The 23,959-nt window shown below is 40.6% G+C and overlaps 1 protein-coding gene across 1 annotated transcript in view; it reads right to left on the bottom strand.

Moving 5' to 3' along the window:
- Positions 1 to 23,959, bottom strand: part of LOC142194710 (amine oxidase [flavin-containing] B-like) — a 45,709-nt gene that overhangs the window by 6,566 nt on the left and 15,184 nt on the right. The window contains exons 4-10 of the mRNA XM_075264018.1: positions 21,542 to 21,646; positions 20,421 to 20,512; positions 18,832 to 18,973; positions 13,335 to 13,484; positions 9,010 to 9,169; positions 3,290 to 3,386; positions 2,121 to 2,174 (exon numbers count right to left, since the gene is read on the bottom strand). Coding sequence (XP_075120119.1) covers positions 2,121 to 2,174; positions 3,290 to 3,386; positions 9,010 to 9,169; positions 13,335 to 13,484; positions 18,832 to 18,973; positions 20,421 to 20,512; positions 21,542 to 21,646 — 800 coding nt within the window. The remainder of the gene's footprint in view (positions 1 to 2,120; positions 2,175 to 3,289; positions 3,387 to 9,009; positions 9,170 to 13,334; positions 13,485 to 18,831; positions 18,974 to 20,420; positions 20,513 to 21,541; positions 21,647 to 23,959) is intronic.

The raw sequence follows: 23,959 nt of genomic DNA, 5'->3' as shown, positions 1-23,959 counted from the left end.
TGACCAAAAAGACAGCTCCCATTGATTTCAATGGGAGCCGGTCAGTTCTTTTCTCCGGGAGCTGTTTCCTCTGGCTCCTAGAAAAAAGAAGCGAGATGCTCATTCTTCAGGCAAATTCGCCTAGTGTTTCGGCCTGAAGACACTCCCTGTTATGACCCGGTCTCAGCAGTCTCGGCCTGTTAGGTTCAGGCGCGGAGTGTCCGGACGGCATTCAGCGCGTGAATCATCTGATGCACGGCAGGGGAATGTTCACACCAGACATGCTGTTTCTGCTCTGGCACTCGGGCGTGGATCACGTGGTGAGTGGCCTGGTGGATCAGTGCCTGGTGTGTCTTGGCCTCTGAAGGGGTTAAGTTCTCTGCAGTGCTGAATACTTTACAGGCCATGGGCAAGGCCTTCTCTTACTATATAAGGCTGTTGTACATGCTATCTGATGCCGGTCTTAAACGTCTGTTCCTGTTCTCCAGTAATGGTCTGTTGTCTGAAGCTGCTACCATCTGCATCCTGGCCCATCCGGTTTCTTGCTCCTGTTCACACAGGACTGGTTCGTTAAGTATTGAGCTTGTATCCAGACATAGTGTTCCGGGCGCAGCGAGCCCTAGGTATTTTTCTGTTTGGAAGTTTGGAATTTTGGTAGGGGATTTTTGTGTGTGATCCTAAGTTCTGTTTTTCCTATCCCTTGCTTAGTTCAGTTATTCTGTTTTTCACGTTTATTCTCTTCCTATGCTTTTATGTTCTCATGTTCACCGTTAGTCCGCGTCTGGACATCCGTGGGGGGCTTGTTCTTTATCTGCCTCTCCTTCGTAAACGTGAAGCTAGACAGGGGCTCTATTTCCCTTGGTAGGTTAGCTACTTCTCCGGCTGTGCTCGTGCCCATTCAGGCAAGTTAGTCGGGCCCACTGCTACTTCTATTTGTGCGAGGCAGGGTGTAGGAGGATCCACACTAGAAGTCCAAACTGCTCATACTTCCGATTTTGTTTTCTTTTGGTGTGTTTTTCCTGTACTGTACTGAGAAGTTATCAGTCAGGGGCCAGTCCGTGGTAAAGAATCCCCAGACCATAACACTCCCTCCTCCCAACTAGGCCCATTTATTGGGCCTAATCCAGAGCGGAGTGTGAGACTGGATGCTGGTGCAGTGCACAGGCTACCCGTTTTTTTGGTCCTCCACTTCTGGTTCCAGACCAAAAAACCTCATGTGAACATACCCTTATGCCTGACAAAGAACTTAGACTGAACATACATTATATTCCCTTTGCAATAGTGTATGATAGATTTTTTGTTTCTGAACCAGTGTAGTAGGACACATAAAAAATCAGACATGGTCTATAGTCATAATCAATGGTGGATATGTGAAGGGGACTTTGGTATTTGCATTGATTTTTCAGTACAAAGTGACAAACTTATTCAATGGCCATGACTCTATCGAACACTAAACACGTTCTATTTTTGTCCGTTTTCACAGATGGATGGACTCATGGGTTAATTTTTAATGTCCATTAAAACATATTTTCATCTTGATGATGTCCGTTAAATACGGATGAGTGGGTTAGGTAAAAAAAAACAAAAAAAAAAAACATTTTTTTTAGCTATGAGTTACTGATGAAAATCTGGCATTAAAACAGTCAGACATCCAGAAAACAGTTGAAAAATAACTGACACATTTAGGCTACATTCACATGACCAAGATGCAAAATGGCTGTGAAAAATGTCCTTATTTTATGGCTGTCTTGCATTCAAGGAGCACTCATTTTCACAGATTCCCCATACATTTGAGTGTACAGAGTGAAAACGGGCAAAAATAGGACATGACCTATATTTTGAAATAAAATCGTGTCAAAATAATGGCCATGTGAATAGCTCCCATTCACTTAAACTGAGTTCAATACTGCCATGTGATGTCCATTAATAAAGACTGACATCACTGTCACGTGAATATAGATTTACAGAAAACTAACGTTAAAAACTGATAGTTTCATTTGATTTTGAGGTTCTTTTTTTCACCTTTGTGTGTATGTAGCCTAAGTCTACACTCAAACGTGATACAAAATGACCGTCAAAAACTATTATGAACTATATTATAGACCACATATACTAAATTATAATAAACTAAAGCAAAATACCTTTCCTCCTTGCTTAGATTTGCAAATGCGGAAGCTTTTCTTGACAAAATGAATCTATAATAATTAAAAAATGACAATTAAAATTAAATAAACCTGATAAAGCCAGATATTTCCTACACAATTCAGAAACAGTCCAATTTAGATTAATCCTATACAGGGCTACTCCTGCCATGAGGTGACCTGAGGTGCCTCTTGGCACAAACTGAGAGGTGGCATTATTTTACTCAGCTGCTATCTATTGCTTTACTTCAACAGATATTTTATTCACAGATCCCTGCTCCTGTCCAGTCTGACCAGTAAAATATTGGAATAATCAAACAGGTGTGGGCCAAACTTGTGCGGCACCAGGAGAGGTGAGTAAAATAGTTATACTCACCTCTCCTGGGTATCTGGCTGTTCTCCTGCATCCTCAGAAGAGACTGCAGAGTATAATGGTGCTTTGTGGGTGACAAACCCCAAAAGCTTTTGGGTTTGGCTGAGCCCAAAACTTTTGGAAAATTCTGGTCAAATCTAAAACTGAAATATCACTGTTGGGGCCAAACAGAGGGAAGTATACCATGTGAGGTCGCACAAGAAAAGGGCAATATACTGTGTTGTGCCTAAAAAAGGGTCAATATACTGCGTGAGAGAAGTAAAGGGGACCATAAGCTGTGTGGGGACTAGTAAAGGGGTCAATTTAATGTGCAAGGCCAGTAAAGGGGATAATATGCTGTGGGGGCCAGTCAGTAAAGGAGGAGTTATACTATGTGTGGACCAAATGAGATTTTTTGATCTGCGAATGGAGGGGTGTGGCCTGCAGTTTCAATTAGGGGGCCCCTTCAGAGAACCAAAACTTGTCGGATCAGTTTTTTAAAAAAATCTTTGTTTATTTATTTTTCCCGGGGGGGGGGGGGAGGTGGTGTCTTTATACGCGTCGCCTTAGTCAGCAGAGAGGCTAGGTTCACCACTGATCCTCTAGCAGTGGGACAGTTTTGTACCTAGTATCCATTGTAATGATGACTTACGTCAGTCTAGCCTTAATTGATCAATGCAGCTCTGGGTTTTAATACAGGCTGTATGTGACGATCAGTGTAAAATACAATACAATATGTTTTTTTATTTCGGCAATGTTCATACTGCAATATGTACTTCAATAAACTATCCTAATTCCATAACTCATTTATTCATACCCTATTATAGCAGGTGCAGAACCATCAGGTTTGGTGTCATCCAGTGTGAATCCTATTGGCGTATCTTCATCTTCAATCATCATACATCCACAGAATCCTTAATGTGTGTAGAAAAATAGGAGAAATGATTATACCTGTAAAATGCCATTTATTATTATCTGAAGTTTAGAGATATGTAAGCCATCAGCTTATTGTAACCCACTTTTTATAAAGAGTGCACCGCCTCTAGTTTTAATAAGCTTGTCCAAAGGCCTCCAAATTCAAAGCCAAAGGAAACCAAGCACCTAATCAATAAACAGTTCTATGTGCATATGCCACAAGTTTGCTTTAAGGTAAGCATTTCAATATACACAAAAGTATTGTGAAAAACAATATAGTTTATCAGTCTAATGAATTACTTGAATTGATGGGGTCTTTTTTGCACACCAATTCTTTACCTATTTGGAGATAAAAGCTAAGTTTTAATAAAAGCTTTTTTGGATCATCTCCTGATCTTGCTGGATTTTGCTGTTTTTTTTGTCTTGTGTGGATACCATCTCCAGTCAAGGGCATTAGAAATCCATGCATAGGAGCAAAGGATCCAAATCAGAATAGGGACATTGCTACAAATGAGTGAGTTAGGCTGTGTTCACTTGCTTTTTTGAAGTTTTTGATTGTGATTTTTATAGTGCCCACACCTGTTACTTGCCACAGTTGAGTTTGAATGAATAGCACATGCTTGAAACAAAGTTATTTATTCACACTTAGAAAAGGTGCCAACATTTTTGCCAGTCCACTTTTGAAGTTTTGTACAAATGCACTTTTTCTTCAAATCCACCCCATCCTGAATTGTTTTCCAGCTTCCCAGTACATTGTACAGAATAATAAATGGCAGCATTATGAAGAATAATTTGTCCCGCAAACATTAAGCCCTCATATGGCTCTGAGAATGGAAAAATAAAAAAGTCTGGGGTTTGGAAAGGAGGGAGTCAAAAATGAACATTGAAAATCAAAAAATTCCTCCGGCAGGACAGAACCAGTACAGCTGAAAACTCTAAAAAGTGAAAACTACGATTTGACTTTTGGAGGACATATTTTGTTGCTTGATTTTTGGATGCCACATCATATTTGCACTTCAAAGGTGCCAGTAAAGTGGAATCCCGTAGTAAGTGACCGTATTTTGAAAACTGCACCCCTAAAAGTATTTATCAACGGACGTAGTGTGTATTAGTTTTCTTGATATTAATGCACATCAGATGGTGAAAAGGGAATATGTAAGCTACGTGGAGTACACTGGGCGCATAGGCATCAACAGCAGGCACAGACAGGGCTGGGGTCACTGACCAGAACAGATGGCAACCCCCAGACATGCACATAGCTGTCTAAGGGTTTAACACCCACTATAACAGTACAGAGCTAGCACCCATTATGCGAGGTCCCCACACAGCTATTCAGCTTCTTTGCCTCAAGACATTGGGCTCTGCAGCGTATTATTACAGCGCATGATGCCAAGTGAGATTAAATACAACCCACAGCATTGACTTCAGGCGGTCATTGCAGGGTGATAAATATTATTGTATATCCCTAATTACAATCATTTAGACAAACAATTATAGTGCGATAATAAGTTTTTCATTATATTCATATTAAACTGGAGGTAGCTGTACATTATCTATTATTTCCAGGGACAAAAGTGAATCAAAGATATTTGTTTTTCTATAATATGAGTTCCATGAATTTTAGCCAGTTAACCAAGATTGTATGGTGTTGTTCGATAATGATACATAGCTTTAATAGGCTTGTTGTCACTTTACTAACAGGTTAATTGAATTCTTATGCAATTTACTTTACTAGATTATGAATCCTTCGGGGGACAAGTACTAAATGAGAGAGATCGCAAACTATGTACAACATGAAGCCATATGTGAGATCTATAGAGGCAGCAGAAATATATATAATACACTGATATTGTCTACCCTTTGATTTATAAAGGGCTGTGGAATACGTTGGCGCTATATAAATAAAAAAAAATTGTATTATTTATACAATAGGCCAGATTTACTAATAAAAATGCTTCAGAATTTGGGTCAGTTCACACGTGAACTGCCCGCGCGGGTTTTGACACCGAGAGAGACGCGACGAGCCTCGTCTCTCTCTTGTCAAAACCCGCCTGCCGCGACCATCGCGGTCGCGGCTTTCCCCTCCGCTGTCGGCTCATATGAATGAGCCGACATAGGAGGGAGTTGCTCAGCGCGGCTTCCGCCTGAAGAAAGGGCATGTCCTTTCTTTTCTCCGCTAGCGGCAGCCCGCCGCTAGCGGAAAAAAAAGCCCGGTGGTCTACATAGACCACCATTGTAAAGGGGCGGATTTTGAAGCGAAATCCGCTGTCAAAATCCGCCCCTTTGCCTACGTGTGAACTAGCCCTAATTACAGTGTAATTTACATCAAATAAACCAGTGTTTATTTTAGAAACTTTTTTTGGTCCACAAAGGGAGCGTATCTCAGCAGAAAGGGGCATGGTAGAGAGAGACAGGATTGGTAATCCTATTAATATTATAAAGGTGAAAGTTTGTGAGTTTGGATGTTTGTGTTTGGATGTTTGTTCCTCAATCACGCAAAACCCGCTCGACCGATTTGGCTGAAATTTTCTACAAACATAGTTACTACACTCGATTGCGCAATAGGCTACTTTTCGTCACAATAGCGCACATACGTTTTTCCCAGGACCCCCACAAAACCCAAACTCACATCACTATCTCTGCAATCTCACACACTTTGGACCATAGCAAGCCACAAAATTCATATTACCCTCTACAGCAGAGGTCAGCAACCCCTGGCACACGTGCCAAGAGTGGCACTCCTGCCATATTTCACTGGCACACCAGCAGCACAGGACCTGCAAGAGTTAAATGAAGTCCGAGGTCCCTTCAGTGCTCTGCTAGAGCTGAGGCATAAGGACACTCCCCTTTGAGAGGGGTGCAGGAAACCCAGGGGGTGGAGCTTAATCGCTCAGGTCTGTGCCTGCTATAGTGGTCTGCATCCTGCAAAGATTCCCTGAGGAGGAGAGGAAGCTGCTAGCAAAGTGAAACTGAAAAACACACAGGTACATAGGATTACTATTCTCATTAATGTCCGGCATTTGAGGTTATTAGTTTAGTCTTAGTAACTCCATGTGCCTCACATTAATTAATAATAAGAATAAACCCCATCATGTCCCTCATATTAACCCCTGTGTGCCTCATATAAAGGTTACTAATATGTGAGACATACACTCACCGGCCACTTTATTAGGTACACCTGTCCAACTGCTCGTTAACACTTAATTTCTAATCAGCCAATCACATGGCGGCAACTCAGTGCATTTAGGCATGTAGACATGGTCAAGACAATCTCCTGCAGTTCAAACCGAGCATCAGTATGGGGAAGAAAGGTGATTTGAGTGCCTTTGAACGTGGCATGGTTGTTGGTGCCATAAGGGCTGGTCTGAGTATTTCAGAAACTGCTGATCTACTGGGATTTTCACGCACAACCATCTCTAGGGTTTACAGAGAATGGTCCGAAAAAGAAAAAACATCCAGTGAGCGGCAGTTCTGTGGGCGGAAATGCGTTGTTGATGCCAGAGGTCAGAGGAGAATGGCCAGACTGGTTCGAGCTGATAGAAAGGCAACAGTGACTCAAATAGCCACCTGTTACAACCAAGGTAGCCAGAAGAGCATCTCTGAACGCACAGTACGTCGAACTTTGAGGCAGATGGGCTACAGCAGCAGAAGACCACACCGGGTGCCACTCCTTTCAGCTAAGAACAGGAAACTGAGGCTACAATTTGCACAAGCTCATCGAAATTGGACAATTGAAGATTGGAAAAACGTTGCCTGGTCTGATGAGTCTCGATTTCTGCTGCAACATTCGGATGGTAGGGTCAGAATTTGGCGTCAACAACATGAAAGCATGGATCAATCCTGCCTTGTATCAACGGTTCAGGCTGGTGGTGGTGGTGTCATGGTGTGGGGAATATTTTCTTGGCACTCTTTGGGCCCCTTGGTACCAATTGAGCATCGTTGCAACGCCAAAGCCTACCTGAGTATTGTTGCTGACCATGTCCATCCCTTTATGACCACAATGTACCCAACATCTGATGGCTACTTTCAGCAGGATAATGCGCCATGTCATAAAGCTGGAATCATCTCAGACTGGTTTCTTGAACATGACAATGAGTTCACTGTACTCCAATGGCCTCCACAGTCACCAGATCTCAATCCAATAGAGCATCTTTGGGATGTGGTGGAACGGGAGATTCGCATCATGGATGTGCAGCCGACAAATCTGCGGCAACTGTGTGATGCCATCATGTCAATATGGACCAAAATCTCTGAGGAATGCTTCCAGCACCTTGTTGAATCTATGCCACGAAGAATTGAGGCAGTTCTGAAGGCAAAAGGGGGTCCAACCCGTTACTAGCATGGTGTACCTTATAAAGTGGCCGGTGAGTGTATGGAGGTAATAATAAAAGACCTCAATAATAAAGATACTTAATTATTACCTCCAAGTCTCTCACATATCAGTAACTCTTACACAGGGGTTAATGTGAGGGACATTATGGGGTTAATTGCTATTAATAAGAGGCGCATGGAGTTACTAAACTGTCATGCACAGGGCCAGACTTTATGTTGCTTGCTCAAGAGTATCCTGTGCCCAAAACTTACATGTACTGGTGGAAAATAACAAATCATACAATGTCGTATATCGAAGTATATTCACTTGAAATACCTCTATCCCAAAGACACTATGTACAGTTTATAACAACACCGTATAGCAGCTGAAATACAAATTAACTTCAACACAAAAGTCTCATGTATTCTCAGAATTACAGCAACAATAAGATACAAAGTTACATTTCATAACCCATACCTTATACACAGTACAAAAACCTTACCCGCGCCTGTTTACCCACTTCTACAATCACCGCAGACGAAGTCGCGGGTACCAGCTACTGTTTGATATGGTTTAGCATAAAATGTGCTAAAATTTTGTTTCATTTTTTAACGTAAACTAAAGCAAGATATTGATGGGGTAATGCAAGACAAATGTGTCTAATGCCCAGTTCACATGTGCTGATGTGTTCTGTCCTTAAGAGTCCCCATGAGGACCCCTACGGACAGAACACAAGCGCAACTGCAAACGCTGTCCAGTTCAAGCGCACGGCAACATAGACTTTAATGGAGTCCGTGTACTTGAACTGCACAGCGCTTGCAGTTGTGCTTGTGTTCCGTCCGTACGGGTCCTCATGCGGACTCTTACAGACGGAACACATCAGCATATGTGAGCCAAGCCTAAGGCTAAGGCAACGCAGTGAATCGCTGCAAAAAAAAAACAAATGACTGCAGTGAAAACGCATTACATTTTTTCCTCAGTGTTTTTCACAGAGTTTTCCTCTGAAGACCTTCTACACCTATTATACCTATACAGAAAACGTCAGCGATTCCATAGGTATAATTGACAAGTTGCAATTTTGAAAATACAGCTTTTCCGCTGCAATTTTTTTTCTGCAGTGTATAGATGGGATTAGCCAGGATCCCATCCCCCTTACAGGTAATGTAATTTTTGTAGTAGTGTTTCCTGCCGCGGCCAAAACACCGTGTTTTCGCCACATGGGGCCCGGCCGAAAGATGCACCAGATCTGTCATACTGCATAGGTCTCTGTGATAAATATGGTGCATTGTTATACTATCTATACTGCTTACCCATTTTCCTCCAAAAGGCTTCCTTATAATACACCATACACTTGATCACAGATCCCATTGGAAGACGATGTATAAGTTGATTTCTCAGTGATGGCAGCTCTGGAGTAAAGTGGATCTTGGTGGTTAGTACTGGGGGTATGGCGCTGATGACATATTTGCTCTGAAAAAAGACAAACAAAACATTGTTAATAACATTTATTTTTTATGGGTTCTATCATAGTATTAGGGGGCAATACTTGATCAAACACTGCTTAAGACATTCTGTGTAAAATCAGTGTTCTTGGTCCATCTTTAGTAATAATGTACTGCAAAACATTACATTTACTGTGGTTGTCTACTTTCAAAATGATACAGGAGAAGTTTGGCATTTGTTCAACCCCCTGTAGCCTCATGCACATAGCAAATCCACATATACTTCCCCTGTATGGTTCTTCGGTACATAGTTGTAGGTACTGCATATGACACAGTATGGTGACTTTCCACACTGCGTTGTTCAATCACATCCACGAATCCTTAAGAAAACCTATCAACAGCTTTTTATGAAATTATTCACGATGAGGTACAGAATGGGCTTATAGACTTCTATAGTTCACACAATATCGATATGTACTTCGTCCATTTACATGAGTCTTTAATTCCTACCCAGGGGTGAACCTAGCTTTTATGCCGCCTGAGGCGGACGACAGAAAGCCGCCCCCCCCCCCCGGATATGAGGGGGTGGATCGGAGCGAAAGGGGTTGGGGCGGAGCGGTCGGGGCGGCGTTAGCAGGCAGAGAGCAGGCAGGAAGAGGACCTGCTCTCTGCCTGAGCGTGAGGGGAGGCTGGTGGAGCAGCACTGCATCCACAGGGCCTCCCCAATCCACCGCTCGCTTCCCGTGCCGGGCTGCCGAGATGATGACGCTAAGCCAGCCCAGGACAGCTTCTCCTGGACTGGCTTAGGTCAGCAAAAATGCCCCCCCCCCCCGGGGGGCCCGGCATAGTGCCGCCTGAATCGGTTGCTTCAGGTCACCTCATGGGAGGTGCGGCGCTGTTCCCACCCTACAGTATTAGTATTGAAACACTGCAGGAAGGGTTTTCCCATGAACTGACAACATTGTATGTCACATTTCCATCTGCATTTCAAAGTGGTTCCATTACAAATTTAGTACTTTATAAAAAAAAAAAAAAAAAAAAAGAACCCCTCATAGGACTGGAATGACGAAGAAATAAAAAAAATGAAGGAATGACGATATGAAAAATGTTGTGCAATTCTTCTAAAGATATTAAAGTCGTTATCTAGTTTGGACAATCCCAACTAAAAGTTCACAGAGTCCTGCCTCTTCTGGGATGTTCAGTGTGGCAATGCTACAGTTATGTCCCCTTAAAGTGAATAAGAAAACTCCTTAAAGAGAGTGCCTTTGCAGGAGTATGGAAACTTACAAACCATTTTCGCTCCACTGGGGGATTCTGGGGAATATTCAAGTCTGTTTTCCAGGATTTAATTAGGAAAACAATGCCTCGGCTCACTGCCTCTAGGATATCCCCCTTAAACATCAGGCGAATCCCTGGCAGGATTCGAACCCAGGACTCCAGCGCTGCAAGGCTGCAGTGCTAACCACTGAGCCACCGTGTTGCCCCTGACAGCCTGCCTTCCTGTCAGGTCCAGTACGGGTTCATCCTCCCCTATTTAGTCTTGGCTCACATTCACACTGGTGCCTATTATTGCCTCGTGCTTGCTGGCTTTCTCTTGCTGTTTGATTACTTGTATTCTGATTCTTGACCTGTGGCTTTCCCTATTGGCTATTCTTTTGGATTTCGATTTTGACACTGCGTTGCTCGACTGTTTCTGGACCCTCAGCTAGCTGACCTCCCTTTGTTGTTGTTTGTCTTGTCTGCGTTTTGTGTTTCACGTATATAGGAAGCGATCGTCTCCAAGTTGCCACCTATTACCTAGGATAGGATTGGCAAGAGGAAGGGACAGTGGGGGGCTTCAGATTAGGGCTCACTGTCTCTTGTGCCCCTTCCTCCAGGGTTTCCAGCAGCTACTGTGGAATTGTCATCAAAGCAATTTCCTAACAACTAGTTTGGTAATAAACCCGCATCATGGTATTAGGCTATCTAAAAAGTCATGCCTGATGTTTAAGGGAGCTATCCTAGAGGCAGTGAGCAGAGGCATTGTTTTCCTAATTACATCCTGAAAAACATATTTGCATTTTCCCCTTAAAGTGACTGAGCCTGAGCTGCTGTATGGCCATGTGACCAACAGACATGATGTCACTTTCTAAGAAGAAATCAGCCTTATTTTGTAATACTGAGCAACCCATTTGAGCTTTGTTGATTGCTGCTTGTAAACATTAGCTATAACTTTGCTACATCTGTAAGTGGTGTAAACGTAGACTAAACAGTCTAAAGATGCAGCAGATTTTCTATCCACCATTAGCCACTGTAATAAATCTGGCACATTTTCACTGCCTGGTCTGTTTACATTTGTAAGCATTAATAAATGTGGGCCAATATGTTGTCTGTGTAATGCAGTTTCCTTAGAACAAGAGATGCAATTGGTAACCACTCTCTACTCAGACTAACAGATGAGGCTCGCATGTATTAACTCTGAATTTGCTTTTAGAGCATATGAAAATGGGTTTATTAGGCTGAAGAGATCCTTTCATTATGGTGCAAACAAGTACAACCTATTGTAACCTCTTCCCTTTATGTGCTGTACTATAACGTCACTCTGAGCATATATCTAACACAACCACATAATAATATAGTGCTGTCATGTTGCATGTACAGAACCAGTGCCTGATACACTGCTGCAAGATTCTGACTGTATTATATAGCAGCTTTCCAGAAAAATAAAATATAATAAGATAAAATATAAAATAATATAATAAAATATATATATATATTTATATATATATTTATATATATATATATATATATATATATATATATATATATATTAATAAAAAATAAAATAGATCCACACACTTGGCAGTACCCTGTAAAAAAGGGAATAATATTGGCATATAACAGTCTTGTGCCAGAAATTATACTCATGGCACTTTCCTTTACAGACCACCGAATGCAGAAGTACTTACTCCGAATAGTGTTCCGATTAACAACTGAAATTTGCTTTAGGTCCCTGTGGATGAGTAGTTTCAAGTTTCTAGTGCCTGCACTTTTCGAAATGCACCTTCCCTTGTGGCTCATGTAACCCAACAGACCATAGAATGAGCCCCTATAACTGTGTTAATTTTAAGATATTAAAATGTTTTGTACCAATGCTTTCATCTCAGGTGTTGCTGCAGATTTTGGTAAGTCATAAAACTTTGGGGACTTCATTACTTTGTCTCTAGGATTCAAATTATATTTAGTACATTTCATTCCCTTTGACCCAGGGAGAGTGAGTCAAGCAACACACCGACACATAGGTCAACTGGGATGCTGTGTAAGAAATCAACTCCTCGACAATTAGTCATTAAAGGGGCTTTATCATTGGGAAAAGTCATTTTTATCTAAGAATATACTTGCATAGCCTTTAGAAAGGCTATTCTATACATACCTTTTATCTGCTAATCGCCTCAGTAGTTTTTGAATCAGCCTGTTTTTATTCATATGCTGATTAGTTCCCAGCATGCACCCCAGAAGTGTCTGTGAGCACCCTCTGCTATTCTCAGCTATGTGTGTGTACAGCAAAGGCTGATGATGATGATGACGATGATGACTCATTTCCCTGCTTGCACACACATACATAGAGAATAGCAGAGAGAGTGCTCGCTGAGAACTTCCAGTGCACGCTGGAGCCTAATTAGTATATGAATAAAAACTGACTCATTCAAATACTGAGGCAATTTACATACAAAAGATACATGTGAAATAGCCTTTCTAAAGGCTATGCAAGTATGTGCTTAGTTGAAAATGACTTTTCCCATTGAATGAGCCCCTTTAAGTAATACTGGGGTTTCGCCTTTTATTGCCATAGTATTTGATTTACCAATCACATTTCATATGTAAATAATATACAAATAGAATGTTATAGGTTAGTAACCAGTAGGGTGAGTTAGTAAGCCTATGTAGATATATATCTCCCTATTTTCCATGTATTTACAAATCAAATGTTTGCATTTCAGATCACAAGTTTAAGCTTTTTATTGTACAATTGTAATATACAGTTTGTGATTGAAAAAAAATACACTTTTCCATAAATCAAACTTTTGAAAACCATATCATGTACCCTTACCATATATATTTAATTAGTTTTCACCACTGTATGATATTTGTATTCTTAGATTATAAATAACATTATGAAATAAAGTTGTATTTGTAAAAATTGACTTATTTACCTGGTAGACTTCATGATTTAATGTCTCCACAATGACAAGTTCCCCAGACTGATCGAGCCTGATTACTGGCCTCTCTAACTTCACTCGATCATGGAGACGCGCCATTATCTTTTCACTTATCTGTCCTGATCCTCCTACAAACTTTCTCTCCTAAAAACATAGACCAGGGTTTGAATCCAATTTTTCATTAAAATTTAAAAAAACATTTGTCTTTATTTTAAAGACTGAAGGAAATGTCCATAGACTCACAAAGTAAAAACATAAAAGCAGATCATGCATTAAACTGATGATCCGGTACAAGAAAATAATACAATAAATGCAAATGTTTTACAAAAAAAAAAAAAAAAATATGCTAAATTTATATATTTATTTTTATAATATATTTTCTATATTATATTTTATATTTACCAATTTATATAGACTATAATGTATCTTCAGGATAGCTACTTTTTTGTACTTTTGTAATACTGACAATTTTGTACACCTAATTCTTAAAACATCAGTACTAAATGAAGAACAATTGAAGTCAATTATTTGTCATACAACTAAATGTACTGTACATGAGCAAATCTATGGGGTTTTTCTACAGGCCCATAAGCTTTCCATGAAACAGTGACATTGAATCAGTGTCATAACTACCACAGTAGCAATGGTAGCAGCTGCCACAGGGCCCAACACCTTAGGGGACCTGGGCCCCCTCAATAGTTAATATGCTCAAAAAAGAAATAAAAAATGCATTTTACTTTTTGAGGCCCGGGGCCCCTAAGGTGTCGGAGTCCTGGAGGGAGAGGGCTTCAGCATGCATCCTGAAAATGGGAGGGGGGAGTGGAGACATCGCGAAGGAAGAAGATAAATGTTTGGGGGATTCATTTTATGGAGAGAGCAGCACAGTGCTGAGGCCTTCTGGAGAGTGAGTGGAGACTGGTGAGGTGAACCCATGTGTGCAGGGCAGACTGTACAGCACACAGTACTATGCTGGCAGCTGCCTGCTGCTCTTTCTTCTGCCTGGGGAAGAGGGGGTTACAAGTGCCACATTCAGTGTCAGTGAAGAGTGTTTTAAGTGAGAATTGTGAGATCATTCTTCACTGACTCTGAATGTGGCATTGTAACCCCTTCTTCCCAAGGCAGCAAACTTATTATAGTAAGTATTATGTATTACAGTAAATAATACCGTGTGCAGAGACCACTATGGGACATAATACTGTGTACAGGGGCCACTATGGGACATAATACTGTGTACAGGGGCCACTATGGGGAATAATACTGTGTACAGGGGCCACTATGGGACATAATACTGTGTGCAGGGGCCAATATGGGGCATTAATACTGTGTACAGGGGCCACTATGGGGCATAATAGTGTGTGTAGGAATGCCTTTCTTAGTTCGCCATTCCTAGTTATGCCACTGCGTGGAATGATACCTTGAATAGGCAGTGTATTCTGCTCTAAAGCAGTACTACTAAGAGAGAATATTTTTGTATCATGGAAAGTGATACATACTGCTATAATCTTTTCAATGGCAGTAAAATCAGAAGCACTTGATACTTTATAGTGTAACTTAAAGAAACTCTTTAGGTGACATATTACAAATCCATACATAATTCTTGAATGCAAAATGTATTTGAAAACTTTTTTTTTTTTTTGGCTCTTATGGATCCCATCTATTCAATTAATAGAGTCATAAATGTGTCCATTTTTAAGACTGAAGGATAGAACATTTGTGCCAAGTAAAAAGTTCTATCAAATAAGAATTTTGTTTCTATGTTTTGACAAAATACCTTCAAGCTGCAGATGGGAACAGAAACATATTAGTAAAGGACATTTTCTTATAAACTTTTATGAGAGTATAAAAACGCATTGATTTCAGCACAAAGGTTAGTAATAAAACAGCTCTTTGATGTAACTTAAAGATATAGCCACGTTGCACATTAAACTTTATTGCAATATTGCTTTGTAGAGGTGCAGAAAATCAATGCTAACCTTGTTACAAATTATCTTTAATGTCATGTTCCAATGAGAACCTAATAATTTATTGCCACCCGGTTGATGTTGTGCAAGTTCTTGACAGAGGACATCAGCTCTCGCTGCCACCATCATTGATCTCAATTCTTGGCCAATAAAAACAGCTTTGCTCATGAATTTTACTTTAAAAAATCTTATTAAAAGTATTTGTCTGATAAAGTAATGAGTCATGACAAGTTGCCATTGCTAATACAGTCCTATGAAAAAGTTTGGGCACCCCTATTAATCTTAATCATTTTTAGTTCTAAATATTTTGGTGTTTGCAACAGCCATTTCAGTTTGATATATCTAATAACTGATGGACACAGTAATATTTCAGGATTGAAATGAGGTTTATTGTACTAACAGAAAATGTGCAATATGCATTAAACCAAAATTTGACCGGTGCAAAAGTATGGGCACCCTTATCATTTTATTGATTTGAATACTCCTAACTACTTTTTACTGACTTACTGAAGCACAAAATTGGTTTTGTAACCTCAGTGAGCTTTGAACTTCATAGCCAGGTGTATCCAATCATGAGAAAAGGTATTTAAGGTGGCCAATTGCAAGTTGTTCTACTATTTGAATCTCCTCTGAAGAGTGGCATCATGGGCTACTCAAAACAACTCTCAAATGATCTGAAAACAAAGATTGTTCAACATAGTTGTTCAGCGGAAGGATACAAAAAGCTGTCTCAGAGATTTAACCTGTCAGTTTCCACTGTGAGGAACATAGTAAGGAAATGGAAGACCACAGGGACAGTTCTTGTTAAGCCCAGAAGTGGATCATTGTCTTGCTGAAATATCCATCCCCGGCGTAACTTCAACTTCGTCACTGATTCTTGAACATTATTCTCAAGAATCTGCTGATACTGAGTGGAATCCATGCGACCCTCAACTTTAACAAGATTCCCGATGCCGGCATTGGCCACACAGCCCCAAAGCATGATGGAACCTCCACCAAATTTTACAGTGGGTAGCATGTGTTTTTCTTGGAATGCTGTTTCTTTTTGGACGCCATGCATAACGCCTTTTTTTATAACCAAACAACTCAATTTTTGTTTCCAAAATGAAGCTGCCTTGTCCAAATGTGCTTTTTCATACCTCAGGCAACTCTATTTGTGGCGTACGTGCAGAAACGGCTTCTTTCTCATCACTCTCCCATACAGCTTCTATTTGTGCAAAGTGCGCTGTATAGTTGACCGATGCACAGTGACACCATCTGCAGCAAGATGATGCTGCAGCTCTTTGGAGGTAGTCTGTGGATTGTCCTTGACTGTTCTCACCATTCTTCTTCTCTGCCTTTCTGATATTTTTCTTGGCCTGCCACTTCTGGGCTTAACAAGAACTGTCCCTGTGGTCTTCCATTTCCTTACTATGTTCCTCACAGTGGAAACTGACAGGTTAAATCTCTGAGACAACGTTTTGTATCCTTCCCCTGAACAACTATGTTGAACAATCTTTGTTTTCAGATCATTTGAGAGCGGGCTGTCCATGTTCGGCGACCATCAAACTTAACTGAACTTGAATTGTTTTGTAGAAAGAAATGGTCCAAAATACCTTCATCCAGGATCCAGGAACTGATTAAAAGCTACAGGAAGCGACTAGAGGCTGTTATCTTTGCAAAAGGAGGATGTACTAAATATTAATGTCACTTTTCTGTTGAGGTGTCCATATTTTTGCACCGGTCAAATTTTGGTTTAATGCATATTGCGCATTTTCTGTTAGTACAATAAACCTCATTTCAATCCTGAAATATTACTGTGTCCATCAGTTATTAGATATATCAAACTGAAATGGCTGTTGCAAACACCAAAATATTTAGAACTAAAAATGATTAAGATTAATAGGGGTGCCCAAACTTTTTCATAGGACTGTAACTCAGATTTTTTTAGGGCACTTGCACAAGTGTGTGGGGGAGTAGCAGTTTGGATCAAAGCAGCTGCACGTGGTGCTCCAGACTACTTATTGGCATAATGTGAAATAAATTATTATCTTGTCAACGGATATAGGAGTTTTCGTGGGGAAAAAGGCATTACATTCAGATGAACCTGACCTATCTCACTGTGTTGCTGATTTAATATGCTTCACCCTTTAATGGCTTATGTATTTATTACATCTGGAGCAAAGATGATGCGGCAGGTTAAAGAACCACTCCTGCATTTTGCCAGTGATCAAGTATTTGCATGACTCTGTTTGTGCATTTTCTATTGCTTCTCTCTTTTTCTTGCCTTCTGTTTCTCTCACTATCTGTCTATTTGTTGTCAGTCTCTCCTGCTCTCTTTCTGGGATTTTCAATGAACAGACTTCAGTGCCAACCCACCCTATCTCAATTATATACAGCCTGTTTGTATATCCATCTAATAACTTAGTACTGGTATACATAACAATCTCTGAACGGGAATTGGATGTCGTCTTTCCACGGGTTGCCTGGTTCTCCACTTTTAAGGCAACTCATAAATTTTCCATCTCATGTAAAGCACAGGAAAAAAAAATTGAAAATTGTCTCCCACTGGTACAAAGTCCCTTCTGTACTACATGAGACCTTCCCTTCATCCCCAGATCGTTGTTGGAGATGCCAGGCAGACTAGCGAATGATGCTACATATTTGGTGAAAATGCCCTCTACACCATCCTGTCTGGAATGATGTCCGGGTAGTTATTAAGGAGGTTACCAGAGTTGAGATGGAAGATGATCCAGCCCCTCGTCTCCTCTCTATCTTCCCTCTTAAAATCAAAAAACACACCCACAAACTCCTACAGTTCCTGTTGGTAGTGGCCAGATTGGTCATACCTAGGCTCACCATCCTCCACTCACTGACATCCAGGTTACAGGCGGTTCTGCATATACACTGTATGGAGGACCTACTCTTCGAGCTGAAACAGGATGACAGTTCACACCAAGTATAGCTCCTCTGGAACATGTTTTACTACTCTGCCACCTTCCAATCCACTTCCCCTCCCCCCTAAACCTCTTCCTCACCTCCTACAGGTTCATTTAACTTCCTCCTTCTTGGCCCCTATCTCTTAACCTCTACTATTCCCCACTCCCTTTATCCTTTGACTACTTGACCATATTTGTAAGGTACACCTTTCCCCACATTTGGGATTGTTGGAGCATTTTTTGTTCTTATATCATTTCACACTGCTGCGACAGAGTTCGAGTTCACCCCCCCCCATCCCCCCTTGTCCTATACCCACATCCCATGTGACGTGGAAGTCTCTACAGTATTGACATAAAGAGTTTTGGCACATTGAGGCACATTAGAATTTTCTGTATAAGGAACCAAAATGCCTTGTCCCAACTCTATTTTGTAAATTAGTTATAATGTTGACACATTTTCAGTCTTAAAAATGAATTCACACATCTGTCCCAACTAAACATGTCATGAACAAATAGTGGATATGCTGTCACACTTATAAATTGTACCCTGCCTTGGAACATTCAATAAAATGTATTGTTGTATAAAAAATACACAGTCATTTTTGCATTTACCTGGCCACCATTGTCAGTTGAGAAAATCCTTGCCGTTCCACCACAGATTTTTACATACCAAAGGAACCATAGTGTCGAAACTTGCTGAGTCTCTGCAGTAACAACCAAATTCACAAATAACTCAGCAAACCGCTTGGCTGCACTATTTTAAAAAAATATAGAAATCTAATGTTAATTTAATGATAGTGGGTTTTTTTCTATAGACGTACATGTTTATAAATGTAAACACTATAACTTTGGATATGTTTGCCTTAGAGAACTAGAAATTGGATTTACAAGTTCCAAGAATCCCTGAGAGTGTTACACAATGTGTTTTAAGCCAAATTAAGGTGTGGTTCATAGAACATTTGTTCAACTAGAAACAAATCTAGGACCCGAACCACCTGAACCCAAAACAAAATGAATATTAAAAAGGTTCCCCCCTCCCTAATCATAGCCGGTGTATGTGTCCATATAATAAACCAGGTAGATCATCTAGACTATCCAGCTTATATTATACAGATGCACTTGGCAGCTGAGAAAACTTCTATATGCAGAGGTGGGTTGACCACTATCCTCCATCCCTTCTTGTTGATGTTGTTACACAGGTCCCAATCTCCAATTATTATTTGGTGTCTTAGGCCTGGTTCACGTCTGCGTTCTGTAATTCATTCGCGGAGTCCACATGGGGACCCCCCCCAAAAGGACTACCAAACATATTGACAAGCAGTGAACTTATGAAAGTACACGGACCTCATAGACTATAACGGAGTCCGTGTGCATTTCACGAGGTGTCCGCATGGAACATGCGGACAGAAAAGTACTTCATGATCTACTTTCCTGTCCGCATGGCTCATGCGGAGACTGTACGGAAAGCACACGGACCACATTATAGTCTATGGGGTCCATTTGCTTTCACTGAGTAAGATAGGGTTCACACTACCGTTGGATTCCATTCAGAAGGTGTCCATTTAAAAAAAAAACAAAAAAAAAAAAAAACAGACACCTATCATAACGGACACAAACGTTGCCTACAGATTTCAATGTTAAAAAAATAATGGACCCTCGCTGTCCGTTTTTTCAAACAGACAGAATAGTCCTGCATGTTGGATTTTTTTGTCCGCTTGACAAAACGGACATGGTTATAAACGGACACAAGATAAAATCTCAGTGAAATGAATGGAAATTTCAGACGGACCAGCTAAAATCTTGTACGGACAATAGCCACGGACACTGCTGACATAATCCAATGGAAGTGTAAACGCCGCCTAAAGGTTATAGTAATGTAATAAGGGTGAAAGCAAGTTGCCATCCATAGTCTAAAAGCAGGGCTTTGATTACATATGTTTAAGTGCAATACTCTGAAGCCCTTGAGCAACAGCTTTCATCAGATGCATAATACAGATAGACTGATATAGAACTGCATGCAGATATAAAAATTATTCCGGCAATATCTTTGCCCTTTGTACCAACCTTTAAGTACAGATGTAGTAGATAGCTGACAGGACATTTAGCTATGTTCTGCACTCTAAGATATTTCTTATGCTTCCACCCATGTTTTATGCATTGTTAGTTTATGCACTGTTTAGAACTTTAAAGTAACAGCTTACCTTGTCCAACATGTTTTCTGTATGAATTCTTTCATCGACATTTTGTCCCAGTCTTTAGCATGAGGTGCTTTCCATGGTGAGTCGGCAGGAATCTGATAGAATATATTTATTAAATTTAACCCAGCATAGAAAATCCTAAGTACAATACAAAGCGTACAGAGTAGGGTTGATCCGATCTTTCCCGATCGGCGATCGAGCAAATTTCACAATGCGATCGTTTGGAAAATGATCGGAAAATGGATTTTAAAATCGATCCTGAAATCTTAAGATCGGTTCAACCCTACTGTATATATAATATACAATTGGTGTTGAGCAATTGGGATCAGGAAAGATCGGATCCCGATCGGCGATCAAGCAAATTTCACGATCGCGATCAGGATTGGCTGCAAAATGATCGGAAATCGGATTTTAAAATCGATCCTGAAAGCTCAAGATCGGCTCAACCCTAGTACAGGGCACATTGTTCAAAGGTAAAATAAAATGTAATGTATCCACTGTAGAAGTGAGTTCTGTCACTACAGCTGACATTTGCTGATGAAAAAGAAGAAGCTGTTAGAATTAACCAGGCATGCTTTATTGAGTATATCACTTGTAATGATGGCATCAGAAATGTAGGAACCCTTGCTAAGATTCCCATATGCCTCGTTTTACCTAGTATCATCATGGAGTGTCCCTTTAACAGTTCTTTTACTTTTCATCATGTAGAAACTTAGGGGTATCCACCTTTTTAAAACTGATGGCCAGCCATTAAGACTGACCATCAAGTTTTGATAGTGCGAGTCCGACCCTGCAGAGCAATTGTTTGTCCAGGTGAAAGAGCAATGCTCACCATAGTCTACTTGCTACGTGTTGCTCACTTGCCATATTATTCATTCAGCAGTTGTGAGTATTGCAGCATTGTCCCATAGATATCAAATGTACACTGCTGCAGTACCCACAACCAGGTTAACTTAAAGGGGCTCTATAGAGCTCTTATGGGCTCTTTAAAGTTTTTCGATACGTTTAGAATAGTTGTCAGCCTAACAATTTATCTCTGCGCCATACTACACTTGTAACTTATAAAAGTGTATACCCCAAAAGCAAAGCGTCCAAACCCAGACCTAGATATACTGATATCATACCTCACTACCCCACTGGTCCATCGTTCTCATGAAGTTGTTATAATCCAAGAAAACCAAAGGATTATAAGATGATGGGAAAGCTCCATAGAATTTGTAGGATTTACCCTGAAAATAAAATTTAGATTATTAGCATGTTTTACTTAAATAACTTTCACTGTGGTTATCAGAAATAAACAAATGTTCTATGGCTTGATAGAAATATGCACTGAAGTTGAACTATGACTAACCTACCTATATTTTCCAGGTGGAATATGTTGGCGCTATATACCGATGAGCCAAAAGGCAACAATGTTTTGAACTTTTGACATCCAGGCTCCATATCTCACCGTCCACTACAGCTTCAAGAGTAAAACTATCATCATATTATAGGCTATCATCTCGGCTATCTCATTAATAAATTTGACTTGCAAGTGGTTAGCACATAATTACTTATGAAGAATCTTGTCATGTAAATGCATTGTTACTAGAGATGAGCGAACAGTGAAATATTTGAGATTCGATATTTGTTTCAAGTAGAGCCTCAATATTCGACTACTCAATCGAATATCGAATCCCATTATAGTCTATGGGAAAAAATGCTCATTTCAGGGGAAACCACTATTTGACTAAAGGAGAGTCACTAAGTCCACGAATAGCAGGAAGAGAGTGTTTAGGAGGAGCGCTATGCAGTTAAAGCGCACGGACCCCATAGACTATAATGGGGTCCGTGCGCTTTAACTGCACAGCGCTTGCAGTTGCGCTGATAAAAAGTAAGCTCGCTCGTAACCGCAAGCTCCGGAAGAACCAGCGTTGATTGGCCGAATGCTGTATATTGGCCAATCAACGCTGGTCAATACATTCCTATGAGAAAAAGTCAGCTCCCTCGTAACAGCAAGCTGCCAGCTCTCCCGACTAGCAAAGACGAGCCTGTGGCAAATCAACGCTGGTTCTGCAGCAGGCTCATCCTTGCTAGTCGGAAGAGAACTGGCAGTTTGCTGTTATGAGGGAGCTTACTTTTTCTCATAGAAATGAATTGACCAGCATTGATTGGTCAGTGTACAGCATTCGGCCAATCAACGCTGGTTCTGCCGGAGGCTTGTCTGTGAGGAGGCGGAGTCTAAAATCGGACCACAATGGAGACTGCTGTGGTCCAATCTTAGACTCGGTCTCCTCACAGATGAGCCTCCGGCAGAACCAGCGTTGTTGGCCAAATGCTGTACACTGGCCAATCAACGCTGGTCAATTCATTCCTATGAGAAAAAGTCAGGTCCCTCATAACAGCAAGCTGCCTGCTCCTGTCCTGTCCTAGCAAGGATGAGCCTGCTGCAGAACCAGCGTTGATTTGCCAAATTCTATACACTGTATAGCATTCATCCAATCAACGCTGGTTCTGAATCAAATATTTACTGCAAATAGCTAGTAGTATTTGATCGAGTATGAATATTTCGAATACCGTAGTATTCGATCGAATACCTACTCGATCGAATACTATTTGTTCATCTCTAATTGTTACTGTTTTGTTCCTAAAAATCTAAATTTAAATTTTATTATTTTGTTAACCCACTTTTGGCTTTCAACAATGTCTGAATCCTTCTGGGTATTTCAAACAAAATCTGACCTCAGGTGTCTTCTACACGATCCCAATGTTGGTGTATACTTGTTGTTCTCATTAAGGTACAAGTACAGCTTTTTATTCAACTCTACTCAAAATTGCTCAATTGGGTAGCGGTCTGGGGACTGTGGTTGCCAATCTAGTGCCTCTACTTCATTGTCATTGGAACATTTCTTCACTAATCTCAATGTATGCTTTGGGTCCTTGTTCTGCTGGAGCACTATGTTGTTCATTTTCCCACACAAAGTACTTGAGTGTATGAAGTAACTCATACTGTAGACTACTCACATATAACTCAGCACTGAGACCCATTTGTACCCATTAGAGCCCAGTTTGTTGACTTTTATTTTGTCTCTCCAAATCACTGGTTTCCAATCTTCTACTCTTCAGGTTACACGCTTTTTTTTGCAAACTTGTGCCAGTGCCTCTTATGGTGATATTGAAGTTGAGGCTTCCTCACCTTTGTTCGGGCAAACATTCCAGACTTTTGTTATGCGTGTCACATTGTACTTGCATTGATGTCTGCGATCTCACTATTACAAACCTCTACTGCCGTGTTTGTCATGCCAGAACTGATAGACCTTGTGATGAGCCGATATGTTAACTCAAATATTTTATCTGGACGTCCACTTCTTGGCTTCTGAATGGATGAATGGACTTCATTTCATGTTCTACCAACTATCATGACACTTTCATGATGAAGTTTGGCTTCTTTACTGGCCATGAGATCACTTGCAATTAGAGATGAGCGAGTAGTATTCGATCGAGTAGGTATTCGATCGAATACTACGGTATTCGAAATACTCGTACTCAATCGAGTACCACTC

The sequence above is a fragment of the Leptodactylus fuscus genome, chromosome 2 (assembly GCF_031893055.1).
Source record: "Leptodactylus fuscus isolate aLepFus1 chromosome 2, aLepFus1.hap2, whole genome shotgun sequence".
Taxonomy (NCBI): Eukaryota; Metazoa; Chordata; class Amphibia; order Anura; family Leptodactylidae; genus Leptodactylus; species Leptodactylus fuscus.
The sequence above is the reverse complement of the archived record's forward strand: the minus strand, read 5'-3'. Positions and strand labels throughout refer to the sequence as shown.